The 21,303-nt window shown below is 39.6% G+C and overlaps 1 protein-coding gene across 5 annotated transcripts; it reads left to right on the top strand.

Annotated features, from left to right (window-relative positions):
- Positions 1 to 11: 11 nt before the first annotated feature.
- Positions 12 to 21,290, top strand: INTS10 (integrator complex subunit 10). Of its 5 annotated transcripts, none has more exons than XM_048302886.1 (18): positions 12 to 172; positions 1,099 to 1,166; positions 1,849 to 1,952; positions 2,915 to 3,054; positions 3,564 to 3,645; positions 3,953 to 4,093; positions 4,518 to 4,689; positions 5,144 to 5,313; positions 8,821 to 8,954; positions 9,715 to 9,868; positions 10,509 to 10,591; positions 11,460 to 11,612; positions 12,725 to 12,833; positions 13,200 to 13,279; positions 13,743 to 13,905; positions 14,948 to 15,041; positions 18,938 to 19,015; positions 20,919 to 21,290. In XM_048302886.1, exons 1-18 carry the CDS (start codon positions 44 to 46, stop codon positions 21,073 to 21,075), a joined length of 2,211 nt encoding a protein of 736 aa, XP_048158843.1. In that variant the 5' UTR covers positions 12 to 43; the 3' UTR covers positions 21,076 to 21,290. The 5 variants fall into 5 exon arrangements, with proteins under 5 accessions (XP_048158843.1, XP_048158842.1, XP_048158845.1 ...); XM_048302885.1 differs by having other exon boundaries at positions 9,712 to 9,868; XM_048302888.1 differs by lacking the exon at positions 18,938 to 19,015.
- Positions 21,291 to 21,303: the final 13 nt, after the last annotated feature.

The raw sequence follows: 21,303 nt of genomic DNA, 5'->3' as shown, positions 1-21,303 counted from the left end.
CCGCCCGGCGGCCGAGGCGGAGCCAGGTCGGGCCGGGTGCAAGATGTCGGCGCAGGGGGACTGTGAGTTCCTGGTGAAGCGGGCCCGGGAGCTGGTGCCGGGGGACCTGTGGGCGGCCAAGGCCTGGCTCATCACGGCGCGGAGCCTCTACCCCGCCGACTTCAACATACAAGTGAGCGCCGCCGCTGTCGCACACGCTCGGTACCGGTGCCCCGCGCCCCTCCCCCGCGCGGCCTCGCTGCTGGCCTTGTCTGATTGACAGGCGGCTTGGCCAATGGGGGCGGGAGGGGCGGGGCCACTGGGGGCCGCGGGGAGTTAGCGGTTATAAACCAAAACGGAACTCCTTGCTAGTACTCTTTAAAGTACCTCTCCTGCTTATGGCTTTTGGAGCAGCTTGGGGGCTTTGCATTGCATTTGACTGGGTACAAACCGTGGTCAAAGAACTCTTCGAATTCCAAGCTGTCAGTTCGCGTAAAAGTTAAGCCAGTGTGTTCACAGCACCATGGAATGTTAAGGGTTGGAAGGGACCTTAAAGGTCATCCAGTCGAACCCCCCTGCCATGGGCAGGGCCACCTCCCACTAGACCAGGTTGCTCCAAGCTCCATCCAACCTGGCCTTGAACACTTCCAGGGATGGGGCATCCACAGCTTCTCCGGGCAACCTGTTCCAGTGTCTCACCGCTCTCACACTAGATAATGTCTTAATAATATACAATCTAAAGTTCCCTTCTTTCAGTTTGTACCCATTTCTACTTGTCCTGTCATTTCCTGGTGAAGAGTCCCTCTCTGACTTCTCTGTCAGCCTCCTTCAGATACTGGAAGGTTGTTAGTATTAATAATGTTAAGTATATTATCATATGGAATTGTGTTAACGATGTTAATATTAAGTATATTATGATGCAGAATTTTATGCCTAAATTAATGTATGATTAGATAGTCTAAATGCACCTTCTAATTTCTCCAGTAAATGTTGCAGTCCTTTAATTTTCTGTTACGCAGACTGCTGTGGCAAATTGAGGGCAGTTTTTAAGAGTGGAAGGACTAATGTGATTGATAAATGTATTTGGGAAAGCTGATATTCTGTTCTTGCATCCTGCAGTATGAGATGTACACTATTGAGAGGAATGCTGAAAGGACAGCATCTGCAGGCAGGCTGCTCTACGACATGTAAGTAACCAGAGCTGGAACTCTACCTTTATCCCAGGTGCTCCTTTCACAGAATAAGTTTGGGAAAGACCTCTGAGATGACTGAGTCCAGCCTACGACTAAACACCACCGTGTCAACCAGACCATGGCACCAAGTGCCGCATCCCGTCTTTCCTTAAACACCTCCAGGGACGGTGACTCCACCACCTCCCTGGGCAGCCCATTCCAATGTCTGATTACCCTGTCTGTGAAGAAATTCCTCCTAACGTGCAAGCTAAACCTCCCCTGGTGCATCTAAAGACCACGTCCTCTTGTCCTGTCATGGGTTACCTGGAAGAAGAGACCAACCCCCACCTGCCTACACCCTACTTTCAGGGAGCTGTAGGGAGTGATAAGGTCACCCCTGAGCCTCCTTTTCTCCAGGCTGAACACCCCCAGCTCCCTCAGCCACTCCTCATAGGACTTGTGCTCCAGACCCTTCACTAGCTGCACTGCCCTTCTCTGGACAAAGAAATGTTGGGATTTCCAAAAATATAAACTGAGTGTTTTTGAAAATCCATGTGGATAAATTAAGCACAAAAGGTCTAATTAATTAAAAGGAAGGTTTTCTGTTTTTCCCAAACACATACTTTTATGGGAAGGTTTTGTCTTTGAGACAGATTTTGAGATCACTGTACATTCCTTGCCTCAAACTTTATTACAGGTTTGTGAATTTTCCAGACCAACCTGCTGTATGGAGGGAGATCAGCGTTATTACATCCGCATTAAGGAATGACTCCCAGGACAAGCAGACACAGTTTTTAAGAGGTAAGGATTCTATCCTGAAGGAACCTAAAGATAAGCACTCTGATTATTTATCTAGTTGGCAAGTAAATGTCAGTTTGTCTAACTTTGCCTGTGGACTGCAGGGTTTGGTTTTTTTCCTCAATTCAGCCTTAGAGACTTTATCTGGTGTGTTAGAATTAGGAAAAACAAAGGGACATGACAAGCTGATTCCCATTGCTTTGTCTCTGATATGGGTGGATTTACTCTGCCAGAACAGGAAGCACATAGAAGAGCAATTGAATAGGGAATAGGTGGAATGGGGCTTAAAAATCATCGTCCCACATATTGCAGAGAACAGTGAATGATTGTTGAAATGGGGTGAATTCTTATTTATGTAGGGAGGGATATAAAAATGAATGGTGTCCAGAAGGACTTGTCATTCACTGCTGGCAACCACAGGCAGTTTTACAAGCAGGATTTACACCTGACAGACTATAATCTGCTGTTTGAACACGTGCTTCAGAAGCTCTAAGGATATTCCAGTTAAGAAAGCATTTGATTTTTCATGGGGTGTGTTTATTTTTCAAAGTGAATACATAAAACATACAGGGAGAATATGTGAGTTTCTTTTTACTGTCTCACTGGATGTTTAAACTGAAAAAAACCCTACATTTTAATAATGAAAGTATTAATTGTAGAAGGTAAGTAAAAAAATAAATTAACAGTTTTGAAAAAGCATCCTGAAATGTCAAACACTTAAATATTAGGATTTTGAGTATTCCACTTACTAGCAGTCTTACTTGTCCATGCAAGTTCCTTGCACCCAGATAAAAACAGATAAATATTTATTTGGTCTTCTCTGAAAGAAACACACTTTTTTTTTCAGGTATGTGTATTAAAAGCAGAAAAAGGCATAAAGGAATCCCTTTTCATTCAGCATTTATGTTTTGTCAGTCATCTTTACAATTCAGACACAACAAGTCAAATATTTTCTGTTTTTTAAGGATTATTTGAGACCCTTCCTGGTCGGGTCCAGTGTGAAATGCTCCTGAAGGCAACAGAGCAGTGCTTTAACACATTAGAAAGGGCAGAAATGCTCCTTCTACTTCTGCGGCGTTTCCCAGAGACTGTGGTGCAACATGGGGTAAGAGAAGAGAAGTTCATAGTAACTATTCAGGATACTGGCACCCAGTTTTTTGAGATTTTGCTGAAATGTGCTTTCCTTTGACTAGTGAGAGGGTGGGTCTTTTTATTCATGTTTAATTGTGGCTAATAGTTCAGACTGCTGTATCTTGAACTTACCACCAGGAAGGACTTAGGCAGAAAACAAATGGAAGCAAATAAAACAATCCTTTGTCTTGTAAATGAAAGAATATCAGTCATATATCACTTTCACCTGTTTGTGCATGTCTTTACTGATACAGTTTCCTGCACAGTTTTTTCTTGGTCTTGTTTTGCTATCTTCTGGCATTGCTTTACACCTGCTATTTAGTATGGATAGTTTCAAAATTTGGAGACTTGCACATGCTGTTGCCATAGAGTGAATTGCTACTCATCCATCCCCTGAATTACTGTTCAACCTCATTGAATTGCAGTTCAAAAAGTTTCTAAAACCACTGGTCCAGTGTTTGATTTTCACCTCTGCTCACACAGGTAGGCCTTGGAGAAACGTTATTAGATGCTGAAAGTATTGAAGACCAAGAATCTCCAGTGAATTGTTTTAGAAAATTATTTGGTAAGAAGATATTAATGTTCTTGTTTTACTATGCAACTTTTTAGTATGGCGAGGTTCTGAGGTCAGTGAACTTCTTTCATGACACTATGATTAGAAAACTGCTTAGTCAGAAGGGGCTCAGGCCATGTTAGTCCAGGCTGAGCATATGGTACAAATTGGTATTAGAGCCATTCATGTGAGGTTCTTTGTGGTGTATGGTCAGCCAGAGATGAAGGCTTCCACTGCTGATTGAGAAACCTTACCTAGGACAAACAGAACAAAACACCCCACAAACCTAAAGGATTTTTTGGTTTGTTTTCTATTTTAGTTTGTGATGTTCTTCCTCTGATAATTAACAACCCTGATGTACGACTTCCTGCCAGCTTGTTATATAAATACCTGAATAAAGCAGCAGAATTTTATATTAACTACGTAACTAGATCTACGCAGACAGAAAGTCAGTATCAAGGTAAGAATATTTTTACAAAGTTAGAACTTAGAATGTATCTTAGTATCACTGAAGTGATGTCCATAAATGAAAAATGCATTATTTTTATGTAATGTATCCTGTAGACAAGGATTAATAGTAGTGTTTAATGTTTCTTAGTTCTTTGATTCCAAAATACCTCGTGGTGCTTCAACAACTTAGTCATGATGCTTGTGATGCTTCAATATATGTACTGAGAGGTGGGACAAAATGTCCAAGATGTCCTTATCCAGCCTATCAGCTCTCTTGTACAAAGAGACAGAAATGCCTGCTGTGCCCTGTTAGCCTTCTGTGTAAAGAACAGTTGCCCTGAAAGCTCCAATGTAATTTTTACTTGTCTTCTTTTTGAAAATTAATCAGTTTGTTTGATTTCTTTATGAGGAGAGAAATGTGCTGGTTTTCCTAGGTTCACAAGATTCCTCTGATATTATGTCTCCAAGCAAGCGCAGCTCTCAGAAATACGTAATAGATGGTCTCACAGAGAAATCATCCCAGATTATAGATCCTTGGGAGAGGCTATTTAAAATACTGTCTGTGGTGGGAATGAGGTGTGAGTGGCAAATGGATAAGGGAAGAAGGTAAGAAAGGGGTACTTTTCTGGGTATTTCCCCTCAAGGAAAATTTGGCTTTTCAATTCTTAATAAGAACAATTCTCATTGAAGAACAATTTTAACACAAGAATATTTTGTGTAAGTTCACAGCAGCTTTTGTTTCAAGACTGTACAATGTAAAACAAAAATGTGGCTCTAGAGAGCACTTTCAAATTAGTCTCTAAAATCAATTTTTGGTGATGAAAGTCACGCATAAGCACTATAGTGCTGTGGGGTATGCTTCCCTAAGTGCCTCTGTAAAGAGAAACATGGTAAATGTTTTGTGAAATTTCACTAGCATGTGTTCCCAGCCTCCATTGACTTGTGGCTGGGGGATATCCTCAGCAGAAACATTGAGATTTTTATATTCACTATGCATTCTTTCCTTTAGTTGTGAAGTTCGTGCAACACCTTGAATTCTTTTTGTCTCTCTTCCCCTCAGAAGTTTTGGTGATATTTTGCATCGAATGAAAGATCTCTGCAGATACATCAGCAACTTCGATAGTGAAGCCCACATTAAATATAAGAATCAAGTAGTGTATTCCACGATGTTGGTCTTCTTTAAAAATGCTTTTCAGTATGTCAGCAACATCCAGCCATCACTCTTTCAAGGTTAGTTTCTAATGTTTCAACATCTGTAATCAGTTCTTTGTGATTTCATTGTTAATGTCTGAAAGATCTTTTCTCATTAGTCATTTGAAACTGTCATCTTACAAGTCATCATTATAACTTGTTACAATTCTCTCAAGCCATTAATCTTACCAACAGTGGTTCATAACAACTGTGTAGTGGATCAGACCAAAGATCAATCTAACTTAGCATTGTGGTTTCAACCTTGGCCAGCACCAGGTGATTGTCTAACAAAGAGGAAAGTAACAGACCAGATGTTATGAGAAACATCCCTAGGGTTGATTCCTACTCTTCCATGAGCATCATGTTTGTTTCATTTTCTCCTCTGATTATATTTCTTTGAAACTGACGTTTTCCTGTTTTCCTTCAGTCAAAGGAAAATAAGTGAAGATATTTTTGCACTGGGAACACGACAAATTTGTAATTAAGTACATAAAAACTGAATAGGAAAAGATACCCTGAAATTCAGAAGCTTTCAACTTGGCTTTCTTTATATTATTTAAGCATAATCTTTGAGGTGTGTTTTGCACATTACTTCTAATTTGTAATTAATTTGTAAATTGAATGTTTAACACATGTGCGTTACCCGTGCATTTTCCTACCCACTCACATCTGCATATGGGACATACCAGATTGCTTGGAGCACCTTGGGTTGCTTCTTTTGGGATTGACTGGGCTTTTCAGGAGTGGGCCAGAAGCTGAGGAAAGTTTTTTTGAAGCTCCATTTTGTTTAGAACTTACTGAAATAAACAGCATCACAAAGAGGAATTTTCAACGCTTAATAATGTGATACAAAATTCCTTGCAACAATGACAGTTGTCACCATTGGTAATTAGTGCTTACTAACACTACAGTTATTGATTCATGTTAAAATTATAATTTTGTGTTGTGATCATAAGTTTCAACACATTTTTCTGCTTGGAGGAAATGATCATTTGAGTAAGGAAGTAGTCAATACAAATGATGGGTTTTAACTGTACAGAATGTTGGGTGATCAGCTGAACAATGTCAGTAGATAGCTAAGCTCAGAGGACAAAAGACATGGCAACTTGTATGCAAAGAACATAGAGTCACTTTAACAAATACAGGAAGTAATTAACTAATGAGTCGAGTTTTTTGTCCTGTCCAGAGGAAGGAAGAGTTATGGTGGGGCAGGGGATACTTCAGGTGTGCATGCAGTTTTAGCTGCTCGATTCCAAGTTAAAGAAGAAAGGAAGTAAAGAACTAGTGAAAATGTTGCTTTCTAAATTGTACAGTTGAGTATTTCAAAGCTCACGTTTTCTGAGTGAACCACCAGAAAAAGAATGTATACTGAGGTCACAGAGTGCAGTTCCTTTGGTGCAGCTTTTATGGTACCTTCTGTCATTTTCTGATACCAGGAAAGTATTTCCAAGACACCTTTTATTCATTTCTGCTTTAGCATTGAAGTCTAGTGGTATTCAGTGCCTTTCATATCTTTTCTATCATTAGAATTTTTCCTCTGTCTCCTTGGAGGGCTTACTGTAGAAATGTAGAATCCTACACGTTTTAGAAGCATAGTCATAGAGCTGTCTCCTCCTTAATCTATGAGGATCAGATCTGTGACTCTCTTCTCATGTTCGTGGATTTGCAAGGAACCTCTTTAGGGAGAACTTTTCAATGCATTTTTCTTAACATAATTTGTATCTGCTTTGCTGGAGGCTTGAGAAATGAATGAGGCAGTTCACACCTCTCATGACTTTGGGGCTGCCTGCAGGCTTGGCAGGAGTTGCTATTTGGGCTGATGCTTTTGGGCGTTTATTTATAACACTCTGTGCTAGAAAACAGTTAAAAACTCTGTAAGCTTAGGTTCTAGAGCTCAGACAGAAAAACACAGTGCTGCTTTTTGTATGGCTGTGTAACTTTCAGTACTGTAAGAGAAGGTCTGCAGCCCCAGTCAAGAGTGAGAATGGATTTTCTTTTGTTTCAGGACCGGAGGTTTTGGAGTAAAGACTACAGTGCACTTCTGATGCTGGGAAGGGAACACTTGTTTGGAAAGCAAGGCACTTAGCTGTCATTAATTTAAATCAGTATGAGTAAAAGAAAAATCCATTTTTTTCTTCTCAGGTGTTAGAACTAGGCAGCTCTTGAGATTCTAGTGGTGAAACTCTTCCAGCATCCCTGTTGTGGTACTTCGCATCCATGAGAAACAGATACGAATCTTCTGCATTATGTCTTGGCTCTATTTTCAGTTCACACAGGTTAGATTCCAGCACAGTGGAATACATGATGGTACAGGAGAGGTGATTCCGATGTGTTGTAGCCTGTGCACAGGTGACATTTCAGTGGTGGTATTTATTGACCTATATTTGTTAAGCAGAGCAGGTTGGCTGTTTCTCCTAAAAGGAGCTTCTATTGTAGTGGACTCCTTACACATCACTTTTCAGTAGAGGGGAAAAGCTTAATAGAAGTTATTTTATGTCAAGAGATGAAATGAATTGTCCTTCTACTAAACTCTCAAATTAGTTCTTCGCAGTTACGAATGAGGCCTTAGCTTCATATCTTTCAGCAAATAGAAGAAATGCACAAACTGAAAATACTTGTTCGCACTACTGGCTTACCTGGCAGAGATTTCAGAAACAGAAAACAGATTAAAGAATTCCTCTTTCCTTTGTATTTCTCTTTGAGCTTTGCACATCTATATGCAACTTGATTGTGCAAAAGGAGAAAGTATTTTTGGAAGGAAGGCTGTTTCAGTAGCAATCACATATCAGTGTTGTTTGAGATGAAGAAGTATTGTTCCTATTTTATGTCTAATGAGACTTAAGCACTGGGGTCTAAAATGACAGGTACCAGATCCCACTGGATGTTCTGTGACACCAGTGGAAGTAGAAATTATTTTCTGGGTTTCAAAATGAGGCTTTTCTATCTTTGGGGAGTGAAGATGAGTTCTGGCAGTCAACTAAAGGGTTTAATTCTGTTTACTGAAGTCAGTGGGGGCAAAGCTGACACTGAGTGATCCTGCTAAGGAAATCTTGTAATAAAATACACATACTTCTTTGTGGGGTCAGTGCCTGTCAGCATATTGCTTTGGTTTCTCGTGAGAAACGTTTTGAGAATATTGCTGTGCTTTGCCATATTTGTGGCTGTGAACTTCAGAGCCATTTGTGCCGTTCATCTGTTGAATAATTGTACTTATATAAAAGCACATAATGCTTGATCACAGAGCACCTGCTGCCTGAGTATGTCTTGTGACTGCTCCAGAAGAAAGGGATTCAAAAATATTCTGAAGCTCTCAATCAAACTCTGGTGATGTCTGATAAATGCACTCTAACTTTTACTGTATGTCTGCTTTGAGGAAACCATAGCTTTACCAGCACAGTTTAAGCAATTTAAGTGACTTAATTTTAGATTGTTTTCTCTAGCATTATAGTCATTACTTGTGAATGAAAAAAAACCCAGCATGCTGTAGGCATAAGACCTTTCATATCAGTTTAGAGCAATTGTGAATTAATTTATCTTTAAATCCAGGTCCAAATGCTCCAAACCAAACTCCACTGGTTCTTCTTGAGGATGTACCCAACATCTATGGTGATACAGATATTGATCGTAACAAACATATCCACAAAAAGAGGAAACTTGCTGAAGGAAGAGAAAAAACAATGGTAACTTTTCTAGGCTTTTTAACTCATAACAAGAATGGCATTGCTACTGGAATTTAGACAACAGTGGTTTTGACATAGATGTAAAAGACATATTTTTAGAGCTACCCTGAACTAGCTGTCTATGACCACAGTTTTCAAACAATGTTTTTCTAAAGCCAGCAAGAATAAAACAATTTTTACAGCAATTGATGTAGACACATAAGTACTGCTGTGAATGCGTTAACTTGAAGGAGTTCAGTAGAGGCTCTTAAAAAGGTAGCGACAGCAGTCAGATGTTCTACAGGTAAACTTCCAAAGTAATTGACTTTTCATGCTTGGAACTGTCAATATATCTATTGCTTTAAGGGTAGAGAACCACTGTTTTATAGAACTTCTCTGCTGGTGGAAGCACACATACAAGGATTGCTTTTGCCTTGTGCCACTGTAGACTTAAACTGAGTGCTAAAATGTAAAGTGTGCATGTAACAGGTGAAGTAATCAGGTAATCTGGCTGAAGCTCAGTGGTGGTACTCCACGTTTAACAGAATAAATTTGGTTGGGATACTACTCATCACACTGTGCCACTGAGTTCTTGGTAGCAAACCAGATTGGACTAATCTTAAAACAAGTGAAAAATCACTTGCAGGCACTTAAACTAGGACCTTGGCGCTTCCATACATAATTGTCTTGTGTTCAGTGGAACATCTGTGGCTTTAGGGTCCTTTGAAATAAGTGTAAATTAAGAAGTTAATCTTTTTGTTCTATACTGACTTCTAAGCAGAGCTCAGATGATGAGGATCCTTCTGGGAAGGCAAGAAGTCGCCACATTACAGTAAACAAGGCTGATCTTGCAAACTCCATTGAAGTATTAGAGAGTTTCAAACTAGCAAGAGAGAGCTGGGAGCTGCTGTATTCTCTGGAATCACTTGACAAAGGTAAGGTAACTGCATTTAGAATTACATTTAGATTTCATTACTCTGCATAGAAATAATTTCTTTATTGTTAAAATGGAATTTGTGCCATTATGAATCCTTAAAATCGAAATTGCTTTGGGTCCTGAGAATTTTTGATATAAGTTCCAGTAAGAAGCTTTATCAGTTGTTGTGTTTCTGAATATTTTGTTCCTGTATTGCATTTTATTCTTGATGCATCTTTGCTTATTCACCCCCACTTCTCTTGGAGCAGTTGGCCAGCAGTAGGGCTGAAAGTGCTCAGTGAGGATGTACTGCTAATGGCTGCTTTAGTTCATGATTAAGAACATGTGTTTTTCTGTGTCTCCCTTTCTGATATCTGGTGTGATAATCTTGAAAAAAATTCCTCTTCTAAAAAGCAGGCAAACAGTACCACCTAGCTGCTTTTAGGTTTGTTGGACACTGTGAAGAGAAGTGTACTCAAAAAATGAGTGTATAGGAAGAGAGTATTCTATATGTGAAGGACTTCATACTCTTACTGTTTTGGTGCCATTTTTTCCATTTTTAAATTCAGCTTTTTTGTATATATTACTGATTTTTAACCCAAAGCTGTGAAATGTTTCATATTCTCTTTTACTTTTTCTTCTGTAACCGCTTAACACAGAGTTCACCAGAATTTGTTTGTCATGGAAGACAGAGACCTGGCTTTGGTTAAGAATCTTTCTTACAGACATGATCATCTACCAGGTAAAAAAAATACAGTATAAACTAGGAAAAACACCACCATTGTGTTGCTCTTTCTTCTAGTAAACAGCAATTTACTTCCTTCTAGTAAATAGTAATTCTGATTAGCCAGTTTGACTGCTTATAGTGTCTACTGATTTTATGCCTTTAAGTATGACTCCTTTGGGGATGGAACTACACCATTTGCACCACAAGCTAGGTACCCTGTTTGGATATACCTGTCCCAATAGCTGTTGTTTGAGTCCAGCTAGTTTTGGCATATGGAAAAGACATCTATGTTGGCATTTTGACCAGTGGATATATACATTGTGTTATGGAAGATAAGTGCATTTTATTAGTCTGTCAGTGCATTATACTGGAACACAATCAGAGAAAAGAATTTTCAAACAGAAAAAGGTTTTAACATGTCTCAATTAACACCTGTTCTTCTCCACAAAAATTAGGCTGACTGTGCTCACTTCAATACCATCTACAGAAGAAAGCTTGTTCCTTATTTTTCCTTTGGGGGTCTTTTATTTTTGCCTCTACTTGTGCCTGAACAAGAGATATTTCAAACTTTATTAGTCTAGATAAAGTAACGATTAACTCAAGAATATAATTATTTGATTCAGTTACAAATATGATTTTGTAAACTGACTTTTTAAAGCAGAATTTTGTGATCTGTTTGTCATCTGACTGCCTTGCAAGTGATTGTTCCACAGTCTTTTACACAACCCATCACTGGAGAGTATTAGTCTAGATTAAAGTTTTGAAGGCTTGTTACTTGGACACACTCTGTTTTGAAAGGTTCCTGTAAGGGAATTTTTTTCTATCTCTCTACCTATTGTATAGAAAAGACCCTAACAGTGTTTTTTTATATTCTTTTTCAAAGGGGCAGTACAAAAAAGCAATTAGCAGCCTACATCATTTGGCAGCTCTTCAGGGCTCTCATTCTCCCCAGCAAATTACAGGACAAGGATCTTTAGAAAATCAGAGAGCACTAATCCAGTTAGCATCGTGCCACTTTGCCCTCGGAGAATATCGGGTACGTACAGCATTCCGGACACTGGGCCTTCATCAGCTGACCCTGTGGTTCCCATTTCCCTTTTGCCTTAGAATTTTCCTGTTAGTCTACTTTCAGCAGGATATTGAACATAAGCCAGAGTCTACTGAAAAATCCGTGCTTCAAAGGGAGAATTGTACTTCCTGCCACATTAACTGACTGTCGTTAGCAACTCTTTATATATATATGTATAGTCTGCTTGATAGTTAAGATTTGGGCATTATGATTTTTCATGGCTACAAGTGTTTGGGTTGTCTGTAAATGTAACCTTAATTTGAATTCCTTAACTTTACAGAATGAGTTCTTTAAATTGAGGGGAAATTCTTTTAGGTACAGGCTTCATGTCGCAGGGGAAAGAAAAAGTAAACTTCTGTGATCATCTTAGAAGAGAGTTAGTTATTAACTGACAGTATAAAAGACACCAGAACAATATTGTTTGGCCTGACTGCTGAATTTGCTTTACTTTTGCAATACATGTTTTGTGTTTCTCATATTGCAGGAGTGCGTGGTGGTCTGAGGTCAGTCAGTGTCAGCACTGACAATAAGGGCTCTGTCTCTTAGGATCTAACGTCATGCTAGTACTACTGGACAAGTGCTTTTGTCCCTTCCACTACAGTACTTTTTCACTGGAAATGTGATCATATATCCCCACAGACCTCTTACTAGGAAACAGCATTAAAAATTCATTGACTTTCCTTCATGCTGTCAGATTGCCATCTTCCTTTCTATTTTTACCATGAACAGAACAAATTTTACAAAACTATTCTAAGAATTCGTTTGAAAACTTAATCCTTCAAGACAAAATAATTTTTGATTGCAGTTATATTGATCTTACCCTCTTGAAGAATGCCAATACATATTTTTTCTCAATTAAAATGATGTTTGTAGGCTCTCAGAGATTGTTTAGTGACAGCTAAGACTTTTTGCTTAGCCAGACTATACTGTGTATTAAGTCAACTCAAGTTCTAGCAGAGAGTTTTGTGATTGTTTTTTTTTCTTTTGTAATGTCTGAAATTTTTAATCATTATTAACATACCTGAATTTTTAAGAACTTTAATTTAAATATAGCATTATCATGTCCCTTCTTTTTATAGCAAACATGCGAAAAAGTGCTTGACCTCATGTGCTGTATTTTACTTCCAATACAAGAAGGAGGTAAAGTACAAGAGGAGCAACCTAAAGTCAAGTCTAAATTCAGGAAAGGTATGGCGTTGCTATTACCCTAAACTCAGTGTCAGCTGAATTTTAGTTCATGTGTTCTGGTTGAGTATGTAATTATTCTCATTTTGTATTACAAAAAGGGAGGAAGTTTTTTATTCCCTCTTGGTTTTGTATTGTGGTTTTCTTGCTGGTACCTATTAAAGTATATTGGTGGCAAAGTCCTATCACAGGAAAAGAGAAATGAAGAAAAAAATTTTAATGTTTAACTTCCCGTTTTGGGTCATTCATAATTTACATTCAGAGCTTTCCTCCCTACCTGAGATGTGACAATTTTGGATTTGTTTTGCTCCATTTCAATTTCTTTCAACTTACCTGTCGTGAGACCCTTAAAGAACTGTTCTGTTGCAGGGTCTGATTTGAAGCTTTGGCCATGTACCAGTAGAGCTATCATGCCTTACTGCCTTCATCTGTTGTTAGCTTGTTTCAAGGTAAGATAGGATCAATTGGAACTTTCTTGTCTTTAAGGCCTAGTTTGTGTATCCTGAAGCTGCATGGCTGTATCCCAGTGCTGTGACTGAAGGGCTGTGCCTCAGTCCTTCTTACCTAAATGGTTGGTGGAGGGTCTTTTTTTGGAGAGGAGAGTGGAGTCTTGATGGAGGAGGGTTTGTTTTCTCTTTTTTTTTCCTCTGTTTGTTTTAGTTTTGAGCAGAGAAGATAGAACAGATGTCAAAATATTTGTCTCTATTCAGACTTCTCTTACAGGTCAGTGGAGAGGATTTGGTATTTTAGCTGGAAATTTCCAACCTACTTTAGAAGCGTATTTCATTCTGCTTTAATATATACTTCTAAAGAATGTCTGTGTTTGCACAGATGTAGGTGAGATGAATCCTGTATGTTTTTGAAAGCAACATGTATTTCCTGATTGTCTGAATGTAATTCTTTTCCCTGAAGCTCAGAGCTTTCACAGACAGCAGAGATGATATGGCGCTGGGCCACGTAGTTGTTCTGCTTCAGCATGAGTGGCCAAGGGGTGAGAACTTGTTCCTGAAAGCCATCAACAAAATCTGCCAGCAAGGAAACTTCCAGTATGAGAATTTTTTCAACTATGTCACAAGTATCCTTTCTCTGAACAACAATGTCTTTCACATCCTGTGCTGTAGTGTTGAAAAAGCTGTTAGTTTCAACAGCAGCTCTTTCCCTGAATCATATTCTGTATTTATTTTCATACCATGAAAGCCTCTTGTGGTAGGCTGCAATATACAATGGACTGTAAGTATGCCTCCTGTCACCTGCCCTGGCACTAGAGACTACCCTTAAGTACACTGCCATTGCACTTCCATTCAGAACAACAGCAGCAGCTCAGGCTGCTTATGCAAGTGACAGAAATCTCTTCATTAAGAAGTACAGGGCATTATATACAAAGCTGGTAACAAAAAAGACAAAGCACTACCTACCTGTGCTTCAGGGTTGAATGATTTTGGCTCTTGTTTGTGAAATGCTTTCTGTGGGTAACATGTTTGGGTTGAGTAAGATAATGAGCTATGTCAAAGTCCATGCAAAGCATGTCTGATTTATCTATTCAGATACCTGACATCAATTTTGATCAGCATACACACAAATGGACAGTTTAATGTTTAACCTAAATTTACATGCAGCCATGGGCCTCAGGAAGCAAGGGGGTCTAACTCCTGTCCGAGGCAACTAAATAAGCTCTGGTGTTAAAGGAAAGGAAAAAAAACCCAACAAGCAGCTAAGTAAGGGATCAAAAGAGAAAACAAAAAGTGTGATATGTGCTACCGTGGTGGCACTTGCTTCAGGTCCAGCATCAGTTTGCACTGCTTTCATAACCTGCAGTGCAGGAGAAGGAAGTGAAACCCATGGAATTTTGAGGTCAATTTTCTTTACCTCTGTCTCCATATGAAGAAACAAAGAAAAGAAACTAACGGATGTGTTCTTCACTTTAAAAAGCCATTTCTCATCTGTTTTTGGAGGATTAGGAATACATGCTGTGATCTTCTCTATCACTTTTAATAATGAGGTACTTCAATAGCTTTTCAGTTTGACTCTCCTTTCAGCAATGTGGCTTCAGATGTGAGGCTAAGAAAGAATGTTCTCTATCATTGTTTCCCTACTCAAATCTTTAACGTTTTCTTCAGATATTGATATGTTGGAGGAATTTGCTTATTTAAGAACACAGGAAGGAGGGAAAATTCATCTGGAACTGCTGCCAAATCAAGCAATGTTGATCAAGTAAGGATAAAAAAGCATTTACTGTTTTCTTTGGCCAAAAAAAAAAAGGGAGTATGTTCTGGTTGTCTTTGCTTTCATGTTATCTTCTGGATAGTTTGTCGTGTCTTTGAGCTTAAATTTAAGGAGTTCAAACAAGGCCGTGAGTTTCTTTTTCTGAGTCTCCTGCTGATCTGTGTGTTCTTTTTGGGGGTTCTTCAGTTTTAAAATCCTGCTTTTACAGGACTTTATTTCTGAGTGTGGCATTCGCTTTAGAGTGATTGATATTAAAGTGATTACAGTTGTGCTCTTTCAAACAGACCCTTGCACTTTGGAGGAATTCTTCAAATAATTAGGCATGTGTGCAAGGTGTTTGGACTAATTTTGCTGAAGAGTAATGTTGAGCAGAAAAACAAAATTATGAAAGACCACTGAATGATGAAAAACTTTGGTATAAAATATAAGTTAAACTGCACTCCAGCTACACTCCAGTAACCTTTATGTTAGAACTAGCAGGTCATCTTATTCTGCTTAGCTTATTACGAGATCCTGAAGTAAATTAATAATTTGGATTAATTTTCTAGGTGTTTTTTACTTGTTCAGTCTTGAACAAGTAAACTATCTGCTGCAGGGTTTTAGTGGCAGAATATTTTGAAATATCCTCTTTGTTTATGAGAACCTGTAATATTTTCCTTCCTAAGAGGGGGACTGCTTAAAGCTTGTTGAAATTCCACTTTAGGTCAGTGTATTCTGGCTATTCACTAACTAGAAATGGGCTGAAGTTTTCGAAATGGGAGCCTAACATCAGACAAGGGGATCCAAATTTTAAATAGTAAATAGATTTTCCAAATTTCAAGGTAACCAACACAAAAATGAGATACTAGGTGTAATTAAAGGAAAAGTAGAAATTCAAATGCTTAATTATGTGATGGAGAATTTTCTCTTTTGAGCTCTAGATTTTCAAACTCTTATCCTTGCCATATCTCACTGCTTGTAACCAGCTGTATGAAAACAAGCTTCAGGGCATGCTGCACCACATATGGTGTTAAGTAATAAGCTTTGCCAGCAAGAGGGCTTAGCACTGAAGACTCCATCTGGTAACTTCTTACCTGCTGTCTCCATTTCATTGCAACAGTTCAGCGCTGTTTCTCTTGGCTCCGTTTGATTGGTGTGGCAGCGGTTACTTTCTGTTCTGACCCCCCCAGTCAGCAAGGAGGTAGCAAGAAGTGTTTGTAGCAGGACAGAATCTCTCTTTGACCTCCTTTTGATCAGTGATGTTTCCTGAATGATGGAAGGGCTTGTAGAAGACAGGTCCATTTCCTTGTGCTTACTGAGCCAAAACAGTCAAATATTCTGTCCAGCTGGAAAAGCTGTGTACAGTGTCTTTTATGTGGCTGTGTAGGGCTGGAAGCACTTCATCAGAGAGCTGATGGAAGGGATAGTTCAGGGTGTAGGCCACTGATCAGATATGATGTCTACTCCCCTGGTACCACGGATATTTTTTTAGCTGGACTGGCTGTGAGGCCCAGGGATGGTGTCACCCCAACAGTGTTGACCTGGTTAGCTCACAGTCTCCCCCAGCTGGGGTTTTTGATAGAGTGTGCAAGTGTAGCCCTGTTTCCTGGGACAATGGTTGGTAGGCTCAGTATCTGCAGACTGCTTACATCTTTCAGAGCTATCACCAGTTCTGGTTGGATGAGCTGCTGCACCATCCTCCCATGAATTAGCAGACGCAGCTCAGATGCTGTTCATTCATGCTCAGAAAGACTCAGAGTTTGCCACAACAGGTCAAAGATAAAGCAGTTGTTCCTTTGTCTGATCTTTCGTCACCATAAGTGTAGCAGTCCTGCATCTTAATGGATGGGAAATGTATTTCAGATATTATATGTCTTTTATAAGGACTGCTTTTTGTTTGATGACTTACAGGGCATTTTCTCCCCAAGTGAATTCCACATTCTTCTTCCAGTACTTTTTTCTAAGTACCTTATACTTCACAGGAAATTACACTCATTTTTCTGAACTCAGTAAAGCAAACTGTAGTGTGATTTTTCAAAAGATGAAGTAAGACCTTGGTAGTCTGCAGACTTATAGTTGGGTTCTGCAAAATATATATACAGTTTGTAACCTTTCCCTTTGCTTGCATCCACTGTGGGAATGAGAAGGTCCATGGTTTTGGTTTTAACTGGTGGTACAGCCAACTCATTCTGTTTGTGGTGTTAACAAGATTTGTTCAATGAGCTTTGAATCCAGCACCACTAAGTGCCTTTGAACTCCCTTCTGGACAAGCCAAGTTTCACAGTTTATCTTATATACATGTCAGTAGGGGCAGTGTTAGCTGGTGAGGCTAAAGAGGAAAAGAGCAATATGCAGGAAATTGCTACTTAATATCTTGCTCCTCTTTTTGATAAATCTTACTCTAGTTAATCTAATCGTAGCCTACCAAATTGCGTAAACTTGATCTGAAAGCTGTGCCCTTCCTTTTAGTCATATTCCCATCACATTCTCTGGGGACAGAGAAGGTTGGTTTGAAGTGAAACAAAGTATCTTGAAAGTGTAATTTTTACTCTGTGCACATGGGTATGCTTAGTTCTAACTGCAGATCTTGCAAACAGTAGTGAAGACACAATTGCACAGAATCCCTTTTGCAAACATCTGCCACTCTGGGGCCAAAACCATCCTGCTGGTCCTGTGTATTTTCCGTTTCCCGTGTCCATTTTTGCAACTACTGGACTTACTCATGCCAAGAACTCTTGAAAAATTATCTCATTTAATTGAGTAATTTTTGTGGCTATTTTATTTCAGATTATTGTAGCTGTATTAGAGTGTTAAATGTCCCATCTTTATTTGACTCTTATAAGCATAGCTCTCCATCCATATCTATTAAAAAACTCTGGATACTAACCCAAATGCCCACCTGTGACATCTGAAGGTAGGCACCTAACTGAGTACTTCAGGAATCTAAGTGCGAGTTTTGCTTCTCTGCTCCCTTCGTAGCATTTCTGGGGGTCAGTGGTGCACTCACTACTTGGGTGCCTAATAAGACTTAAGTGACATTATAAGAGACTTAGATTAAGAAACTAGACCTGTCTCCTATATATCAAATTTCTCCTTTCTCTTCTTCTTAGGTGTGGTGTTGCTCCAGGCTGGACCTGTTAGGTTATTAACTTATTCTAGATAGCACACAGAGATAAGAATTTAACTTCCCGGAGAAGACAAAGTGTTTTTCACCTGAGACAGCTTTTGGTGGTTAGTTCATGTGGCCCTGGTCATAAATAGGAGGTTGCTCTGAGTGGGCAGTTGTGCTCTGGCATTGTGCCATGCTCTAACAGCTGTTTTTGTATGCAGTTAGGATTTGTAAAGGTGGAAAAGGCCATCTGTGGGCTAATGAAAAGATACTTGGGCAACCTTTAACGAACACCGCCATGTACTCAACCTGGCCGATACCCGCTGTGCATGCACTCGGCTTGGGCTCAGCAGCAAACCCCTTAACTCCAAGCTGTGGGCTCTCCCAGTTTGCTGACATGCTCTTGCCAGCTCTGGAGGGAAGCTGTGATATCTGCAGTGCTCCTCTGATTAAATCTTTTCTGACTAATGTGCTTCCTTGGAAGAGCTGTGACAGTTCATCGTATTACAACTGTGTATTGGTTTTGCACTTGATGCTGTCCTTTCTCTTGGTGTAACTGTCCAAAAATATGTGTAATAGTTAGACCACAAGTGTAGAACAGCCTTGCAATGAAATCTGGGGATATGTGCATGTTTGATGCTGTTGGAGTCCTGCACCCCTTTGGCTGCTCGGTGGTCATACTGCTGTGTGAGCTCGCCCTAGGTTTTTGTTACTCCTTTTTTTGGAGAGTTGTTTTGCACCAGAGGTGGAGTTGGTGTGTGGGTGTTTGAATGCTGCTATTTGCTGTTTCTTAAAGGACTTCTAGCCCTCCCATGGGGTTACTGCAGCAGGAATTCATACCTGTGCTACAGCCCAGCATACAGACTGCTGACAGGTACCAAGTGGAAAAACCCCGCTCATAGTGTGCTGTGTTTTGTCAACATGTTTTACTGCCCATGGTTTTCAGCAATTTGTTACTCAATATTTATCTTTTTTTTAATTTCTTCATTTGTGCCTACATTGCCTGGCAAACCATGTTGTTCTATTATAACATTTATTTTTCTTTTTCCCATAAGTTGCCAGTATCCGTGTCCTTTCAATTTAGTAATTGCTATTGAATTTAAACAATAACTTAGAAATCCTCCAAAGTTTTACTGATGTTCAGTCATATATTAGCAAGAGCATAACCCTTTATTTTCAAGATCCTGGTTCCTGGATCCATTTGTAGCAACTTTTCTTCATTTAGGTTGTTCTGAATTCTGTTTTGTGTTTTCCAGTCATAATATAAGACACATCTTCCAAAGTGCTGTTGGCTCGCTCAGTAGCTGTAGGTTGCATATTCTCCATTAGGCTGTAACTGACCATAGCACTTGGCTGCCAGCAATGTTTAAGACAATAAAGACTGGTAACAGGACTTAGCCCATAACCTCTGAATATGCTGGAGGGTTTTCAGTGCAGGTTTGCTTCACTTAGTTCACCCAGGAATTGCCCAGGAGGCTCCAGGGCTAGTCTCCTCTTTGCCTTTTCCATGTGTTGCAAAGGTCTCTACTGTTTTGGCAGAGAAGTCTCTTCTCAAATGCCAGACTTCTTTATTTACATGAAAGTTGGGTGGTATTGTTGGTGAGGGTAATTCTGAGATGTTTCCCTTTCTTGTTTCCAGCATCTCTGGACTGGCACAGATGCCCTCACCCTTTATTTTTTAATTTCTTTCTGTCTTTCAGTGAGCTTGCTGGGTTCAGGCCAGCTCTTCCCTTCTTACCCATGACTCAGGACTTGTCTCAGCATTAGCATTATGCTTTTCTCTCTAAATGAATTCATGCTGGTTCCTTCAGTAGTGTTAAGGCTCTCATTTCAGGGCATATCTTTTTCTCCCCTTCCCAAGTAGGGCTTGCAGGTAGATGTTACAAAATCTTGATCTTACTTAGCCAGTTCTGGACCAGTGCAAGTAAAGTGCTTTGGTGCTGCAGAACATTGTTTTAAAGAAAAGATGTAGGTGTCGAGGCCAGCATGAGGACAAAGAACTGTTCACAAAAACGGCCTTTAACAGGGCAATATCCCGTAAGTTTCCCCAGCTTTAGCTTGCTCAGTTGGACCTTTGTTCTGTTTGAAAATAAGTCCTGCACTTGTGCTCAGAATAAATGTAACCCCTTACCTCGTGTCTAGTATCTTCATAAGAGTTGGCTTCTACTGATGCAGACTCACAGCCTGGCTTGATCTGGGTTTTGTGAAGGGTTTACTGTGCCTTTCATTAGTCACAGCGTTATCAGTGCCCACAGGATTATAAAGCTCCTTCCTGCACTTTGATATTGGTAGAAGATGCCCTCTGCTCTTTAGGGTGGCATCTGTGCTCCAGAGAATGCAAGTTCATCTTTTCACTCTTCTTTCAACCCCAGCCATTTATAGAAATGATTACAGGGAAGAAGTGGCCTGGGCAGCAAAGGTAGAGAGGAAAAAAAAAATTCTTTCCCCAAGCAAGGAGAACTCTGTACTTGCTGGGTTAAGAGAATAGATTTTCTTGTTATCCAAAAGAGTGATATTATTTCCCCCTTCAGCAGTCATAGTCAAAGCAGTGAGAACATAGACTTTTATGCAGCTTCTAACTGTTGAAAGACTTGTAAGCTACTGAACACATGATTTTTTAAAAATAGCATAGCACAGGCTCTTTTACTCTCATTATATAAACTCAGCTATGGGCTGTAAATATATAGTAAGTGACATGCAGTACCTTTTAAATGACTGGAGTTCACTAGATAACCATGATTTGATTTTGTCTGTCTCTTTTTCCTTCATGGCTTAAGGCACCACACAGTTACCCGGGGTATAACTAAAGGAGTGAAGGAAGACTTCCGCCTGGCCATGGAGCGCCAGGTCTCACGCTGTGGGGAAAATCTCATGGTGGTCTTGCATAGGTTCTGCATTAATGAGAAAATACTGCTGCTGCAGACTCTTGCTTGAATGGACTGCATCCTGATGCAATGGCTTTTATGGAGAGAGGGGAAAGCTCTTCTTTGTATGAATAAGCAGCAGAGCAGTGGGAAATCTCTTGTTCAGAGGGTCAAGAAGTTCCCTGTAAGTTACAGGTTCTGCAATAAACAAACACTACTCAGTGTTTGTTCACTGCTTGGTTTTCTTATGTGATCAAACTTTATAAATAAAACTTTGTTTAAGAAGTCTTTGTAATAT

Source organism: Corvus hawaiiensis, chromosome 5, assembly GCF_020740725.1.
Source record: "Corvus hawaiiensis isolate bCorHaw1 chromosome 5, bCorHaw1.pri.cur, whole genome shotgun sequence".
In the NCBI taxonomy this organism is placed as follows: domain Eukaryota; kingdom Metazoa; phylum Chordata; class Aves; order Passeriformes; family Corvidae; genus Corvus; species Corvus hawaiiensis.
This window is presented reverse-complemented; position numbering and strand designations above follow the sequence as displayed.